Below are 15,914 nucleotides of genomic sequence, written 5' to 3'. Positions count from 1 at the left end.
ATTTGTCTTTTGCTATGGTTTTAGACAATACGACTTCTCCTGACTATCAGTTGTGCGTCAAAACAATGTATCAACCGCGCGATAAAGAAATTGTCTAAGTGCCACGGTGTAGCACTTTATGACAAAGTTTTAACTGGAAAACTTGTTGCCATCTGATCTATACCTGTATAATTTATGTTTGTAAGCTCTACCTAAAATAATCATTGGTTACACTGCACCCATGGGTGTGCCACCTAAAGTGCAGTCTATGTTTGTTAGCTCTACCTAAAGAATCACTGGGTTACACTGCACCCATGGGTGTGCCACCTAAAGTGCAGCTTATGTTTGTTAGCTCTACCTAAAGAATCACTGGATTACACTGCACCCATGGGTGTGCCACCTAAAGTGCAGCCTATGTTTGTTAGCTCTACCTAAAGAATCACTGGATTACACCGCACCCATGGGTGTGCCACCTAAAGTGCAGCTTATGTTTGTTAGCTCTACCTAAAGAAACACTTGATTACACTGCACCCATGGGTGTGCCACCTAAAGTGCAGCCTATGTTTGTTAGCTCTACCTAAAGAATCACTGGGTTACACTGCACCCATGGGTGTGCCACCTAAAGTGCAGCCTATGTTTGTTAGCTCTACCTAAAGAATCACTGGATTACACCGCACCCATGGGTGTGCCACCTAAAGTGCAGCCTATGTTTGTTAGCTCTACCTAAAGAATCACTGGGTTACCCTGCGCTCTGTGACGGACGTTTGCCTCGCGCTCTCTTCAGAGACAAAAAAGCTATAGTCTGTTTGGCCAAAAATCAACCTTTGTTCCCCCTAAAAATTTGACACCATATTGGGCCCCGAAAGACGTTAAAAGTTCCTCCACAATAGAAGAGTGTTTTGCTAGAGGTTAGAAACGTTTGGCTTACATGAGCTTCAATATAAAGGTGCAAAAATTTATCAGCATAATTATAGCACACAAAACATTGTCATCAAACTCCTGGCATGTAGCCTGAATAAGCCAAGCAAATATAAATAAAGCATATATCCAGAAATATTCGTCAAATGGTCTCGTTAAGTAAATTATACTTCAATTTGCGAAAGAAGTTTATCTCTTGTATCGGTGTTACGCATCGAAAAAGCGAGGAGTCATCGCATGACATTAGGTAACAGAGGTAATACCCACGGGTTTCACGAATTCCAATTCCACGATTTTTCGCCGAGTAACAAATTTAAAACTTCAATTCTTACCTTACAGTTGTCGGTTCATTTACCTTACATTCGCCAACACTAGTAAACATGGACAAAACGATGAAATCCGGCACTCTTCTTTCAGAATTAGCAAGCCGCATGAAGTAAAATCCACCGATATGCGCTGCATTCTCACCACAAATATAAACATTTGTTGTGGAGAAAATACGACGAGGAGGAAAAAATGCCAGCTCAGGTAAATTAAGGCATGGGTCCACAGCCATTTTCCTGTAAAAATGAGGGGGGTGGTCTATAATATGAATGGTTTATCATGAAGCAGAAAATACCAAAAAATATTACACAACACCAAAATTGATGCTTTAAAATAGACCAAAATTATGCAAATTAGGTCACGTGACCTTACAGCTCCTCAAAGTTTCAAAATATCTTTAAGAAAAAATGGGCACACTTTTTAGCTAAAGTTATCTTACTTTACTACCCTAAGAAGATACAAAATATAAGCCGCTACAAAACTGTGCTTGGCAACTTTCAAATATCTCATCTATTTTGAAAATAAACGGGTTTTTCGACTAGTACCCAGTCTCCCAATACAAATGTATCATTTTAACATGCCTTTCCTTTGAAAACTCTTGACATTGCCAAGCGCAGAAATGACATACTTAACGGCCTTAAAATTATGAAACTAGTAGAAAAATGAAGGAAACAAGAAAAAGTGTGCCCATTTAAGTTCAAGGGTTTTATGGGTGTGGCGTGTCATGTGACCTTATTTGCATAATTGGAGCATACCAAATAGATAAAAACTAGCCTTTTATGTGTCTGACAAGTTTTCAGCTTGCCACTGCTAATGTATCGAAAGATAGACCACCCCCCTACTTTTTGACTTAACACCTGGGGACCCATGCCTTAATTACCTTGAGAGATCTTCGCCTCGGCAATGTATTTCAGCTACCAAGCCGGCGTATCTCCAGAAGGTGGACTCCAAGTGGGACAAACCTTGTGATTTTTTCGGGAACGCTTTGCGCGCAAACTAATTTATTCTGGCGCGAAATGAAGATTAAAAAAATGTATCTGAAATCTAATACACGACAAGAAAATTTTCGCACTTTCGAGGAGCGCGACATATTAAATGGGATTAAGTTTGATTAGCTGCCAGCGGAGAAAACATCCCTGCGTGGGATTGTACTTCCAGTAAAAAGCCTCTGTGTCCTCTCATGTGATCCATAACAATTATTTTGCAAAGTTTGTACCTGTTCATTTCCTAATTCAAGAAATCGAAATGTCACCTTGGGTCTAATGTTTGCCGTTTGCCGTAAACGCGACTCTAAATCTCTCGATTTTCCTTTCAACGACTGGAATCCATAAATTTGGTCTCATAAAAGTTACTGCCGCGATCACTCCCGTCTATTTGGAATAGTAGAATTACGTTGACGTCAAAGTCGAAACATCAGATTCAAGTATTACAGTTACTCAAGTTAGGAAATCAACAGATAAAAACTGAGAAAATTAAATTATCATTACGGATAAACCTGGCATGAATGTCTTTATTTTGGGGTAGTAAAGATGAAGAAACAGAAAGCTTACCAACATGTTTAAAAATGGCGTTAACTGTAAACGTGATTCTAAATTTCTAGACGCCTGCGTTTGCATCGAAGTTCTCCAACGAACCAATGGGGCAGGAATGGTGACAATTCTTTTCGGTCCGTTTTACCATCCCTGCTTTACTTCCAAAAATCCCTATCTGATCGTTTTTTTTAACTACCGTTCATCCTTTGCACAGATACCAGGAAATAAATTTAAGACTTTTCCAGACTTTTTTCCAAAACAATAATTTCTTTTTCCAGACTCAAGGTTATCAAATAGGTCAGTGATCAATAGAGACCTTAAAAAAACGCAGGAACAAAGATTTTTTCATGATAGGCTGCAAACATACGGGCGAAATTAAATAAGATTTGACCAAAACGAAAAACATTTCACTAATAAAGCACTATTTTTTTGTAGCTTTGAAAAAAAAACTCAAGGTTTTTTTACTATTTTTTCAGACTTTATCTCCATTTTCGAGACTTTTTTCAGGTCTGGAAAATTGCTGAAAATTGATGCTCTGTACGATCCCTGAGTTTTGTACAAGGTATTTCACTCCATAACTTGCACGTGTACACCACCGTACAGAGAGCTACTTCGGGTCCACTCGGGGATGGATTTTGATTTTCGTCACTATCCAGATCTTGGTAGTACTTCTGATTGGTGAAGGCAAATTTTTAACCAATCAGAAGAGCACTACCCAGATATGGGTAGTGACACGTCATCAGTATGGAATTTCTGAGCTCGTTGGCCTCAGACGTCATTTCGCGGGGAAACCAGTGGTGGCGTCGCGAAATGTTGGTTGTTTTCTCAGGCTAAGCTGGGTCATTTACGAGTGGAAATGCCACACTTGATGCGCGTATCATGGCACAAAGGCTCTACGTATATACGCGTGACAGAAATTAATGTGCAACGATGCTAAAGTAAGGTGATTATTGGCCTCAACAATGTGCACAAAACCTTTTAGCTAGGTGGGAATGAGGGAAGAAAAAGCCTCCTTTGAAGCTTCATTCTTTCTGCAGGGGGTGGGGAACGAAAACTAGATTGAACACTGGCTTACAGGAGCTGTGGCACGAAAGAGAGAGAGCTGCCAGCAAAGTAAGTAAAACATAAAATAAAGCTTCAAAACACTAAGACAATGTATGAAAACACAGCAAATACAAAAGGACGCATGGATTGACAAACAAGAAGAAGATTGAAACGAAGTATAATTGTGGTTTTTCAAAACAGTTTTTCAAAGCTCGATTTTGTTGTTTGCAACGTTTGATATACATAATGCCTTTTTTTTGTGGGGATATCTCATTGTTTGATACAAAGCTGTGAATTTGTCATCTTCAGGAAAAATCCTGGCTATAATGTCAAGTTTCTATAAAGCGTTGTAGGCAAAAACAGCCGATGAACTACCTAGCTTATTTTCACCGCGAGTATTACACTGTAAATTTCGCAAAAAATCCGAACCTCAGAACAGACGAACAGTAACAACAGAATTAATAATTTTATCGCAAACAACAACAACAACAGCAAAGAAGGATCAACAGATGGAAAGTTTGACGACTTCACAAGCGAGAGTTTGAAGAATCAGTTAACAACGGAGGACGGTTCGGACAGCGAGAGTGTTGCGGTGGAAGGCTGATGGACAAAATCAAACCAAATACTCTTAACTGAGATTTGTCAGTGGAATAACTAAAAAAACAACACTAAATTTGGTTATTTTCTGGATATGCATATGTCTGGTAATAAAAATTTCGCGGGTATTAAATTTCGCGATTTTTCCCAAATCGCGAAAATCACCAAATTTAGCGAAATTTAATACTCGCGAAATTAGAAATTAAGACTGCATTAATTATGTGTACTACAAGAAGTGGGGGGAAAGGGTGAATTGGCAGAAGATTTTTTGGGGGTTTTAAAATTTTTTGAAGGGAAAAGGGGGGATGGTAAAAATTTCTGAAGGCAGGAGAGGGGGATGCTAATTTTTTTAGATGCTATTGAAATATTAAATATTTGTAACATTATTGAAAACCACTGCACAAGTGAAGTTCCTTATTTTTTAGTTCAATGAAGCTCGGATGTTTTTATTATTAATGCACTAAACTGTACTGTCTTTTACTTTGCGCGGTAATCAGCTCTATCTACATAATCATTATCTCCTTTACTTTTATCCTGCTTTTATAACGTCACCGATTGTTTTCATTGTCATGAATATCATTATTATCATCATCACCATCATTAGTAAGTCTAATCAAACGGTGACGAGTGAAATTAGTCCCTAATCTCACGAGTATACCATTACCTATTAATATCATGGGTCGCGAATTACGTTAGCAATCGTGAATTTTTGACATATTTATCCTGGATCGTATCGATCGAGAACTCCACTCACTCACATGTTTAGACCTTAAAATTTTTTGACAAAATACCTGTTAGAATCCTTCTTGATGTGCTCTTTCGTGTGTTCAGGTTTTCTAAAGCGTCTTTTTGTGCCCTGACATCTTCATTCACGGCATTTTAAAACTTCGTCGCCATCTTGATACTGAGACGTACGGAAGGCTACCAAGATGGCAATTTTGTAATTTCACATGTGAAATTACAAATTAACGCTTAAATTTCGCACCAAAATTAAGGAGTAATTCGTCACCTTTGATATTATCATCAAAATTAACCCACCTTTCTCACTATCAAAGCTGTTAAAGTTATGATTACGTCCTCAGCTTCTATGTACGCAAGATTTAAATCAACTTTCGCAGCTCAGAAGCAGAGAAAAGGATCAGGGTTTGTTGGCTCTGCAGTTTAATACGCTGCAATCAGAATGATATACTTGACTACGGACTGTGCACCCTTCTATAATCAGGAGTGATCATATGCAAATTCCCATCAAGTTGACGGCAAATCTTTAGAAAGCTTCTTCGATTTACATCAAGGATGGAATTTCTTAGGATAGAATTTTCTTACGATTGCGGTGTCATTAAAGGATGTCGAACGAGGACTACAATGTCTGAAGAAAGCTTTTCCTCCATTAAGCCACATTCGGAGGCTGGCTGAGAATATGCTTGTTTGAGTCAAAAGACTCAAATTATATTTTCCATTTGTAAAAACTCATTTTCATAGTCCTTACAATTCCCTGGTAAAAGAAAAGTAAAATTGAACCAAGGTAAATTTTGACCTGATGCATGACAAATATCATATTCAGTTTTTTCTCTTTTGACGCAATACTCTAGGTGGCAATTTGGCCTTAATAATTAAAAATAGTGAATTAACTTCCATCTCCTCTTTTGGAGAGATTTGTATTTCATTGCATTATGAATGTAAAGTATGTGGACCTTTCTTCAGAGGTAGGCCGACTTGCAATTCCCTTTTCTTTTTGTGCTTAACTGATCAGGCCATTCAATCGTCGCTCCACAGAGTAACCAAGAAAGGACAGATGGTAAGCCATCCTGCCTTTACTCAGTTTGAAAAACCAATTGAAACTTGAAAAGTAGTAAACTTATTATTAAAAAGTGTTTTATCAGTGAACACCAGGTTTATTTGTGCATGAACCGAGACGACTTTTACTGAACGTTCCGTTAGTTCTTTTCTTTAGACACAAGAAGAAATGAGGACCTTTTGCCTGAGGTTCCAACAACACAGTTAACAGTCGTAAGATATGAAGGCTCTAGTCAAGGGCTCTGGGGGTCGAGATTGGTAAAACCTGTACCAAACGGTAATAATTAGGCACTTGAACAAGAGCTTCTCCCCCTTTATTTCTTCCCCGACCCAGGGCCCCCCCGTAGAGCTTGTTCGTAGTCTAGATGAAGTTTAACCTGTTATTTACACATAATTACAACAACTTTTTAAAGGTTCCACTACTTTGAAAGTTTACGACGCAACTGATACAGATAATTAACAATTACAACTTGTTTATATTATAAATAATATTCTTCTTTAGTTTAAAAACGTAACTGTGTTTTATCAACACTCTTGACTATTACAAACAATGGTACCTATTAACTTCTAACATTCTTTTTACTCATATATTATTTTTATCTTTAGCGAGAAAGAACCGAGGATTGGTGGATTGGAGAAAGGTCAGTTAAGCAACAACAACGGCAACAAGAACGTCAAAATCAAAAAATAGTTAAGTAAGCAAAACAACAACTCTGTACGTGCAAGTCACTTTTTAGTACATTTCCTTGCCGTCACAGCACGACTACGAAATGAAACTTCCTATTGCCACTCAGACGACCAACTTCGAATTTTTCTTTCTTTGTATAAACTTGATAGGGCTGTAACACTGAACTAAACTCCAGAAAAGGTAGCCTATATTTAAAAAGCGAGGTTAAAAAACGCGATAAAACTTAAAAGCGAATAACCTTGATCAGCGACAGGACAGTTTTGTCCCATCAGCTCTTGCTCACTTAATGAACTTTTTGTATTTAACTATTTAAATTATCCGTTATAAATATAACGTAGTTCAACGCTGGCTAGCTGGCTGTCTGTCTAGCAACAACCACCCCGTCACTCTCGTGTAACTAACTGAAGTATTTCCAGACAAAGGGGGAGTATATGTGTATTGGTGGAAAAAGCAAGACTTCAGTTAAGATGTGCTCCAGGCCCTTGTTTCCCTCTTCGTCAAAGTTGCTGCTGCACAACTCGAAAAGGTTGTCTCTGGGCGCGGCGTTTAATGGAAGAAGTTCCATAGTAAAGCTTCTATTTTTCTTTACATAAACAGCCCACCTTAAAAGAGAAGGCAAAATAAATATGAAATCAAAACAGAAACGTACCCTCACAAATGGCCAATGACCCTTATTAGCATGTTTACGTCAGACGAGCAAATTTCACCACCAAGCCTCGTTTTGAAGTTGAAAAGTTGCTACGTTTTGGATAAATAAATTCCCAAGGCAGAACAGTTGAAAAGAATACCGTAAAATTCCGAAAATAAGCTTTGGGGCTTATATTTTTCAAAGGCCCTTAAAGAGGGGCCTATATTCGGAGGGGCTTATCTACGGAGAGAAAATTACGTTTCAAAATCGATTGGGCTAGCCTTTTAGTTGGAAGGAAATTTACCGTTTTTGCTTTGTATTAGGGCAATTTCCAATTACAAGCCCCCCCCCCCCCCCGGGGGGGAGGGGCTTATAGTCGGAGGGGCGATTTAACGGAAGGTTTTTTTGCGTTACGAGTTTGGGCGGCTTATTTTCGGAATTTTACTGTATTCACACCCAAAGAGTGCAAATGCGAAGAGTTTTGCTTACAAACGGGGCTTGGTGGTGAATTTTGCTCATCTGACGTAATCATACATTAGGGTCATTATCCAAGTTGTCCAAAGCCTCAGTTTCAAAGCGAGGCTAAGTGCAAAGCCATTGATATGCACTCTCGTGCAAATAAAACTCATTTTCACAAGAAAGGTTTTGCACTGAGCCTCGTTTTGAAAGGGAAACGTTTTGGAAATCGGAGATGGTCTCTTGCCAAAATGTAGGCCCTTTTGCGTTTTTAGTTTGTCTTATTAGAGATCTTACAAGATCGAGGTTTGGCCATCTTACCGCAAACGGCAAACCGCGGTTTTGAGGTTAGCGGTTTCACGTTAGCCGTCTGCCCATTTTTGGGACTTACGTTCATTCATTCGTTGACGTTTATTTCAGCTAAAAAATCGTCTTGCAAAATTATGTTTCAATGAAAAAGAATTCGGTAACTAATAAGCAAAAGAGTTCTAAAAGGCATTATGTCCTACGTTTGGCAAACATGGGCTTGTGATGTTATAGGTCACATAAGACCTTGGGATACTTCACTAACCTCAACAGCGTTGTCTCGCCGTACAAACGTGAACCTCAAACAGCGAAGCTGACGGCAAGGCACTAGTCACGTGACTTCTTGACGTTAGCGATTTGCTGGAACTACCGAAAAACCTCGAGTCTCAAGGTCTCTATTGACATATGAACCGTACCTGTAACTTCAATGCTTGCGCCGGTGATGTAACTGCTTCTGTCAGATGCAAGGAAGGTAACCACATCAGCTACGTCTAAGAAATTCATCAACGGAAAAATTCACCACCAACAAAAGCAAAAGAAATAGAAAAAAGACAAAGTTAAGTCCTTTTTGAACTGTTTCGTCAACGTTTATGAAAGCATATCATCTGTATCTCTCTCTGAACTAACAAAGGGTAAAGGTAGAACGCAAGAAGAACGCGTACTCAAATCCTACACAGAACAAGAATTTTGGCGCTGTTTCGCAGACGGACTTAACCAGAGTTTAGTTTCATCTGTGGCACAGGCTGCAAAGACCTGAGTGTACCATCAAAATTTACAGAGGTGCCCCGGGTTGAATTAAGTGGTAACTAAAACTGTCGTTGACAGAAAGTTGTCAAATAAGATGAGAGGCTCAAGTGTCATTTCAGTACTATAAGGACAGATAAGCCATCCTATACCAGTGCACCAAGTTAAGTTCATTTGTGTATGGCCTTTTATGGTCTGTAAAGTAAAACACGTGGAAACAAAGAAACTCACACATCACAAACTCTTCAAATCAAAGGTTCACTGTTCTAACCTGATGGTTGGCCAAGTCTGAACATAGGAATCTGTTTCTTTAACTAGAAAAATGAAATAGAATACATCAGGAAACATTTTGTTAAATCAAAATTTTTGGTTAACTGCTTTAATTTGTCACTAGAAACTCATGGGACCGAACCCTTTTCAACCAGAATGACCAATGAAATCTTGTAAGGTGTTTCTCACTTTCGAGTTTGTGAATGAAATCCTATGGTGTTACCATTCAAATGAAACCTCTTCAGCAATACTTTCACATGGTACTATTTATTTAGTATGTAGTTCCAACTTTTGAGTTTGTGAACGGTTTGTTGAATTTTGAGTATGACCACTTTTGGGAGTGAAAACGTTAAACTGATCCAGTGGTCACACACCTTTTCTATGATTTTTTCAGGGACAGCTTCAGTCATCGGAGTTTCAATGAAACCAGGTAGAACAGCATTACATCTAACACCAAACCTGAGACACACACAAAGCAAAAGCAGTGTAAACTGTTAGCAATTTGTTAAAATTACATCAGTTGGTAACAGCACTTCATTGAAAAACAAAAATAGTATTATTATGTCTTTAATACATGTAAGTAACACTTACTGTCCAACCCAGAGAATAGTGAACACCTGAAATATTGCAGGAATGTTTATGGTACTGTAACCAATCACAATATGATCAGGAGATGGAAACAGGCCACAAGACCACACACTAATTACCGTTTCTACTTGCAGCTAAAGTTTTCTCATGCCTGATTGGGTTTTCCTTGCAACACAAAAACAGTCCAGAAATAATTTCAGGTGTTCATGGTTCCCTGAATCTCACAGCAAACTATTAATTTATGCCACTGACTTATTGTGGAATTCACACTCTGGTCAAGATAGATTAATCTTCAGGGCTAGTTAGGGGAATACACCCACACTCCCAAAGAAGAAAATACTTAGAAGACCCAATGACCCTGGGAACCTAAATTGCAGAGTTAAAAACCATTAGCAAAATTCAACAAATCCAGTAAATAATTAAAACTTAGGGTACTACAGGCTGGTGCAGTGTAGAAGGCAAAACATACAAATACTCTCCTTTCTGCAACTTTCCTGCTACCCATCCAAAATCAATATGAACTATGAGACACATACTTAGCAAGTTCTTTGGCACATGACCTAGTGAGTCCCTCGACACCAGCTTTAGAAGCAGCATAGTTAACCTGACCAAGATTTCCAACCTGGTATTGTAAAGGAAGAATGTTTTCAAAGACATGATCATATTGATGTAGTTGTAGGATAAGTTGAGGACTGGAGTTTTGGGTTACTCATGGTGGAATTGTGGTCATGTTGATCAAAAGTCAACTTGCATGACAGCAGTTTGCCCAATTACCTGGATTATTTCAGTTGATTACGACTCCATGAAGCTTTTTTTTTGTTATGGTTGCAGAAAAAAGGCCAGCAGTCTGAACTTAGCAATATGGCAATGACCATATGGAAAATATCCATAAGACAGAACTGAAGTCTACCTCAGTAATTGTAAGGATCATTATGTTGATCATTGAGAGAGATTGTGGTAAATTTTTACTAGAAAAATTAAGCTGTTAATCCACATAGCTGTAAAGTCACTGTCTTTCCATCCTGTGACAAATACACATTGCAAACATGGATTTACGAGTCGTGTTATTAATGGCTTTGCTTGGAAATAGTACGGTTTGACAGTTCTGTGTGAACAATGCAAAAATATTGAACAGCTTAGTGAAAACAAAGTGTCCAGTCAAATTTTTCAACTGATTGAAAATTCGAGCAGTACTGTGTGAACGTAGCCTGAATTAAATTGTTACTAGTAAATAGGGAGTTTTAGCAATGGCGACGGCTATGGCAATGAAAACGTCACTTTTAAAATGAATAAATGAAAATGTCTAATGTAGGCAAATTTCCCTAGAGTTGATTCCTTTGGGACCACACTCAAGCTTAGAAAGAGAAAGAAAATTTCCTCGTCACTTGTTACATCCTTGATAAAACGTGAAATTAGGCATTTTCCATGGCAGTCATGCAGCAACGGCAAAGAAATGTACAAAAAAGCGTGATCCTTCCTGTTTTGATGTTCTTGTTGCCGTCACGGTCGTCGATGCTAAAAATCCCTATTCACTTTCAGGCAAAACGATGGGATTCCATGATGGAGCTTGGTTCCACTGCACAGCACACCACATAAATTTTTCTCACCTTGCCTACTATACTCGCCAAATTCACAATAGAACCATTTTTAACACCTTGATCAACCATAACTTTTGCAACAGCTTGAGTCATCAAAAATGTCCCCTGGAAAGAGAGGCAGATCAGCCATGTAAACAACAGGAGGAGTCAGTTTTTTAAAAAAATATTACAGGAGCCAAATATTATTCTATTTTTACAGTTTGCTTGACGTTAGTTTTGTCATCACTTTAAGTCTGTTCACCGTAAACATTGAAAATGGTGTCAAGTTGACACCAAAACATCATTCTTTCTTATCCACATTATTTTTTACTTGTTTCTGATCCATTTTTAACCTATATAATAGCAAGAAATCCCCAGAATTTTAATGGCTGATGTTATTAAAAGAAATCTTGGGTTATATAGCATAAAAATAGTAAGATGCAAGCATATGCATAAACACACTTAAATGTTTTGGTACATGTAATTATTAATGTTGGCACTAAAGAACTGAAAAAAAAAAGATGAATCCAACATAGCAGCACGTTTTTCCTGCTTGTTCTTATGCTTTTCTTTGCATCATTCCAGTTTAGTTATAGCTTTCTTGTGCTTAGAAGTATGCTTATATCTAAGATATATAAGCCAGCAGTTCTGCACATCAACTGAAATCAAGTAGATCAGTCTTTAACAAAATGAGTGAAGAGTAAATGTTAATTTTTTCAATGCCATTTGCATGGATGGTTAAAGCCACTCACCTTGAGGTTGACTTTAATGACCTTATCAAACTTTTCCTCATCCATTTTCAGTAAGAATTCATCACTAGTGATGCCAGCACAATTGACTAAAATGCATGGTGGCTTCTTATACCCACTTATAATATACTCCAACACCTTATGTATTTCCTCTCCACTTGACACGTCTAAAGAATAGTTTTTGTGTTTTAAGCTGGCATGTTGTGATAAGCTGTCTACTGTTTCCTGAGTCCCTTGACTGTTAAGATCTGTTACAACGACACCGGCTCCTTCTGTGGCTAAAGCTTGACAGACAGCCCGACCAATTCCACTGGCACCACCTTCAAAACCAAATGCATCGTTAATAATTTTTTAATTTGAAAAACAATAAGCCTGCGTTGTATACATAATCTAAACCTGGACAGTCTTGTTACTGGCCTCTAACAGATTCAACAAATTACTGGAAATTCGTTTCAAATTTCCTTTTAATCTGATTGGCAAACTGACAATGGCTATTTTAGCAGGCCAATAATGGCGGAGGGTGTAAATTGCAGGTTACAGGCAGCAGGTTAGGGTTGCAGGTTGCAGGTTGCAGGTCAGAATTTGTTATAATGACACAAGGTCACACTGTAAGTTAATACCACGCTTTTAAGGTATTTGCACAGGCAAATTTTCAACATTTTATTTTGCCCTCAAAATCTTTCTACAGTAAGTTCAGATGATGTAATATGCATATCTGGTGTTCTTTTTTGAATATACCTTGGCATTTAAGAGAAAATCTACTCAAAAGTTGACTGATTTACCGGAAGTTAAAGAAAAATTTTCATTTCCGTTACTAAGGAAAAGGACAGCAGGAGCGCAATATTTGACTCCTCTTTCCAGCATCAAGTTCTATTGATGCGCTGAACAAAATCTATTCACTGCTTGGATTCATTGACAAACTACAGCCGCTGTGTGTCCAACTTGATTTTTCTTGCTTCTGTTAAAGCTGTGATGACTAATATTACTTGCTTCTTGTCAAAATTTGTTATGTTCTTGAAATACACTCCGTTTTCCAGGGCTTATTATTGTTTTAAATTTACATGACATTGGTGTGTCTTCTCACCTGATATTTTCTGACAATTTTGCCGGGAGAGTAAAACGTTTTCTTGGCCCCTAATCCTCTGGTCTGTTTTTCTGCCAATTTCTTTCACTTTACAGAAGCAATTCTTTTCAATTTTGAATAAAACTCTTCTTCAATCTTCATACTTCGGCGCGCTGACACTGAGTAACGCATCTTCCGGAAATGCGTCACACCTAGCAACTGGTCACGTATCAAAATCCAAGGGGGCTATAGAGAGGTCATTTGGCATTTTCTTAGGCTTCCACGAGCATTTTACACAGCGGTGATTCAAAATGGCGGGCAAGAAGGTCTGTAATGGTAGTATCGAGGAAAAACAGTTGATTTTGAGAATTAAGAAAATAAGCTTTTTCACACTGGAAAAACGTTAATTACCGCGTGACCGATTTACCTTGACTTACGGGAACCAGTTTTTTGGAGGAATGGATCATTATTACTTCGTGAAATTTGGCAAATACACAAACAGCATGTTAATGAACAGATCTGTGTTTGACTAAAGGTTAGAATTGCCGTACAGCTGAGTTATTGATGTCAAAATATGGGTCAAATTACAAAATAGCAAATTGTGCCCTAGAGGCTGGATTAATTGGAGCTGTGTCGTGGTCAAACACAGAATTATTCTATCTTACGTCCTTATTTGTCTTACATTTATTTTTTAACAATAACTCTAAGGATTCTTCTGAAATTTTGATTTTTCTCTTTCCGTGCCACCCTAGGGGTAATTAAATTAACACCTTTTGGGTGACATAACATAGTTTATTTTGATATATTCTAGTTCCTCAAGAACTGAGGAATACTGTCAATGTAGTGACATATAGATATTATCCATAAAACAACCACTAAAAATGATGCAAAAATGTGTAAAATTTGCCTGTGCAGATACCTTAAAAGGACAAAACAAAAAGAAGGTATCCCAAGAGAGCAATGCATACATTCACTGATGGGCCAGTGATGTAATTTGGCACAAAATCTGCAATAACATATGCGTGACACTGTGACGATTGGTTACTGGAAATGATTCATAAGAAGTCTGTGAAAATAGCATCTTCTCCCAGAAAAGACCAGTTCCCCATCACTATCGCTACTGCCATACCTACACAGGAAATCATACAGCCATGGTGTCACATATTTATCTGTGCAACTCAATTATACAAAAAATAAAGTGTCATATTAGTTTAACAGGAAAAAGAAACAAACAAGGCCAGTTCACGTACCATTAAAAAAATCCATGTTGGGTCCACGCCATGGATAGCCAGCATGAGGAAAGTAGATCATTAACCACCAGAAATTTCAACATCCAGTTTTTTATCATTCATATTTTCTTTTTTGTGAAGTGACGAGACAAAACAAAAATATGATAACGAGTTCTGGCTGCACTTGAATTTAGAATTCTGATAAAGAGGGTTACGAAATCTAATCCCCTCCAAAAAATTTTAGAACCTTCCTTCTTGTCTCGAAAGATCTGGGAATCGATGTAAAGAACTGAGATCTGATATTTCAGGTTTTGCGCATGCGTGTGACCCAGTGAAGACACCTACATGTATGACATCACCAAAACATCATTGTAATGTCCTGTTTTAGGGGAGGTAGCCAAACATCAGCCATAAACCTTTTTAAACCCTGACCTGCAACCTGCAAATTACACCCTTCGCAATAATGCTGCGTACTCAAATTCTGGTACCCAAGTGGCTCAGAACAAGGATTTTCTGTGCTGTGTCACAGATGTACTTAACCAGAAGTTTGGTTCCGTCTAAATTAATAATTATATTTCTTGTATATTCTTTTAGTTGTCTACAGTGGAAATAAAAATGTTGTTGTTGATGTTGTTGATGAACTATTAATTCATGCAATTTTTATAGAAAAAATCACGTTTACATTAAATTCTTCAGGAGTAGACCCATAATTTATGGAAGTCTTCAGGGGTGAATGCATTGTTATTTAATTTTGCAGGCCTAGAGGGTAAGAAGAAATTAGGTAAGTCCTCAACAGAAGCCTGGCTAGGGTATGGATGTTATTAAAATGCAATAGCCCTATGTGAGTGCAAGCCCTAAAAATTGCCTCTGTGAAGAACAAAGATGAAGGAGACCTTAAAAATCTTTCTCTCCATTTATTAATCCTAAGAGAGACCTTATTAGCATCACAAAACAAAAACTTACCTGTAACTAATGCCAGACGCCCAACCAAACTTCCAGCAACTGCCGCCATATTGTAGAAAGGCTTGGAGGCATAGTTTTCTTCATGTAAAATTACTGAAAAGTGGCCATCATTTTGTTTGAAGGGGTAGGACGAGTGCAAGTGGGACGAATACAACGGCCCGGGATGGGGGGGTGGGTTACTCAATATAGTTTTATATGGGGAGGCTCCATCCCTTGCTGTTTGAAAAGGTCGTCATTAACTTTTCAAACTGCAGGGGCGGATCTAGGGGGAGGGTGCAGGGGGTGCGCACCCCCCCCCCCCCGAGATGACCTGCGGTTTTCTAATACAACTGGTATTCTGCAAAAAAAAAAACTAGGTGGTTTATTGGTGTTGAAGTAGAGCCGCAGAGACGAGTGCACCCCCTCCTATAAAAAATCCTGGATCCGCCCCTGAACTGATTTTCGGGAAGAATTTCATCTAGCTTT

At 38.2% G+C, this 15,914-nt stretch overlaps 1 protein-coding gene across 2 annotated transcripts; it reads right to left on the bottom strand.

Moving 5' to 3' along the window:
- Nucleotides 1-6,905: 6,905 nt before the first annotated feature.
- Nucleotides 6,906-15,498, bottom strand: LOC140930394 (estradiol 17-beta-dehydrogenase 8-like). Of its 2 annotated transcripts, none has more exons than XM_073380078.1 (8): nt 15,450-15,498; nt 12,198-12,514; nt 11,476-11,571; nt 10,405-10,490; nt 9,655-9,739; nt 9,282-9,324; nt 8,683-8,757; nt 6,906-7,478 (listed from the first exon to the last, which is right to left on the bottom strand). In XM_073380078.1, the coding sequence occupies exons 1-8, from the start codon at nt 15,496-15,498 to the stop codon at nt 7,462-7,464; spliced, it is 768 nt and encodes a 255-aa protein (XP_073236179.1). In that variant the 3' UTR covers nt 6,906-7,461. The 2 variants fall into 2 exon arrangements, with proteins under 2 accessions (XP_073236179.1, XP_073236178.1); XM_073380077.1 differs by lacking the exon at nt 15,450-15,498 and adding an exon at nt 14,508-14,616.
- Between the last annotated feature and the right edge of the window lie 416 nt (nt 15,499-15,914).

This window comes from Porites lutea, chromosome 3, assembly GCF_958299795.1.
Source record: "Porites lutea chromosome 3, jaPorLute2.1, whole genome shotgun sequence".
NCBI lineage: Eukaryota > Metazoa > Cnidaria > Anthozoa > Scleractinia > Poritidae > Porites > Porites lutea.
This window is presented reverse-complemented; position numbering and strand designations above follow the sequence as displayed.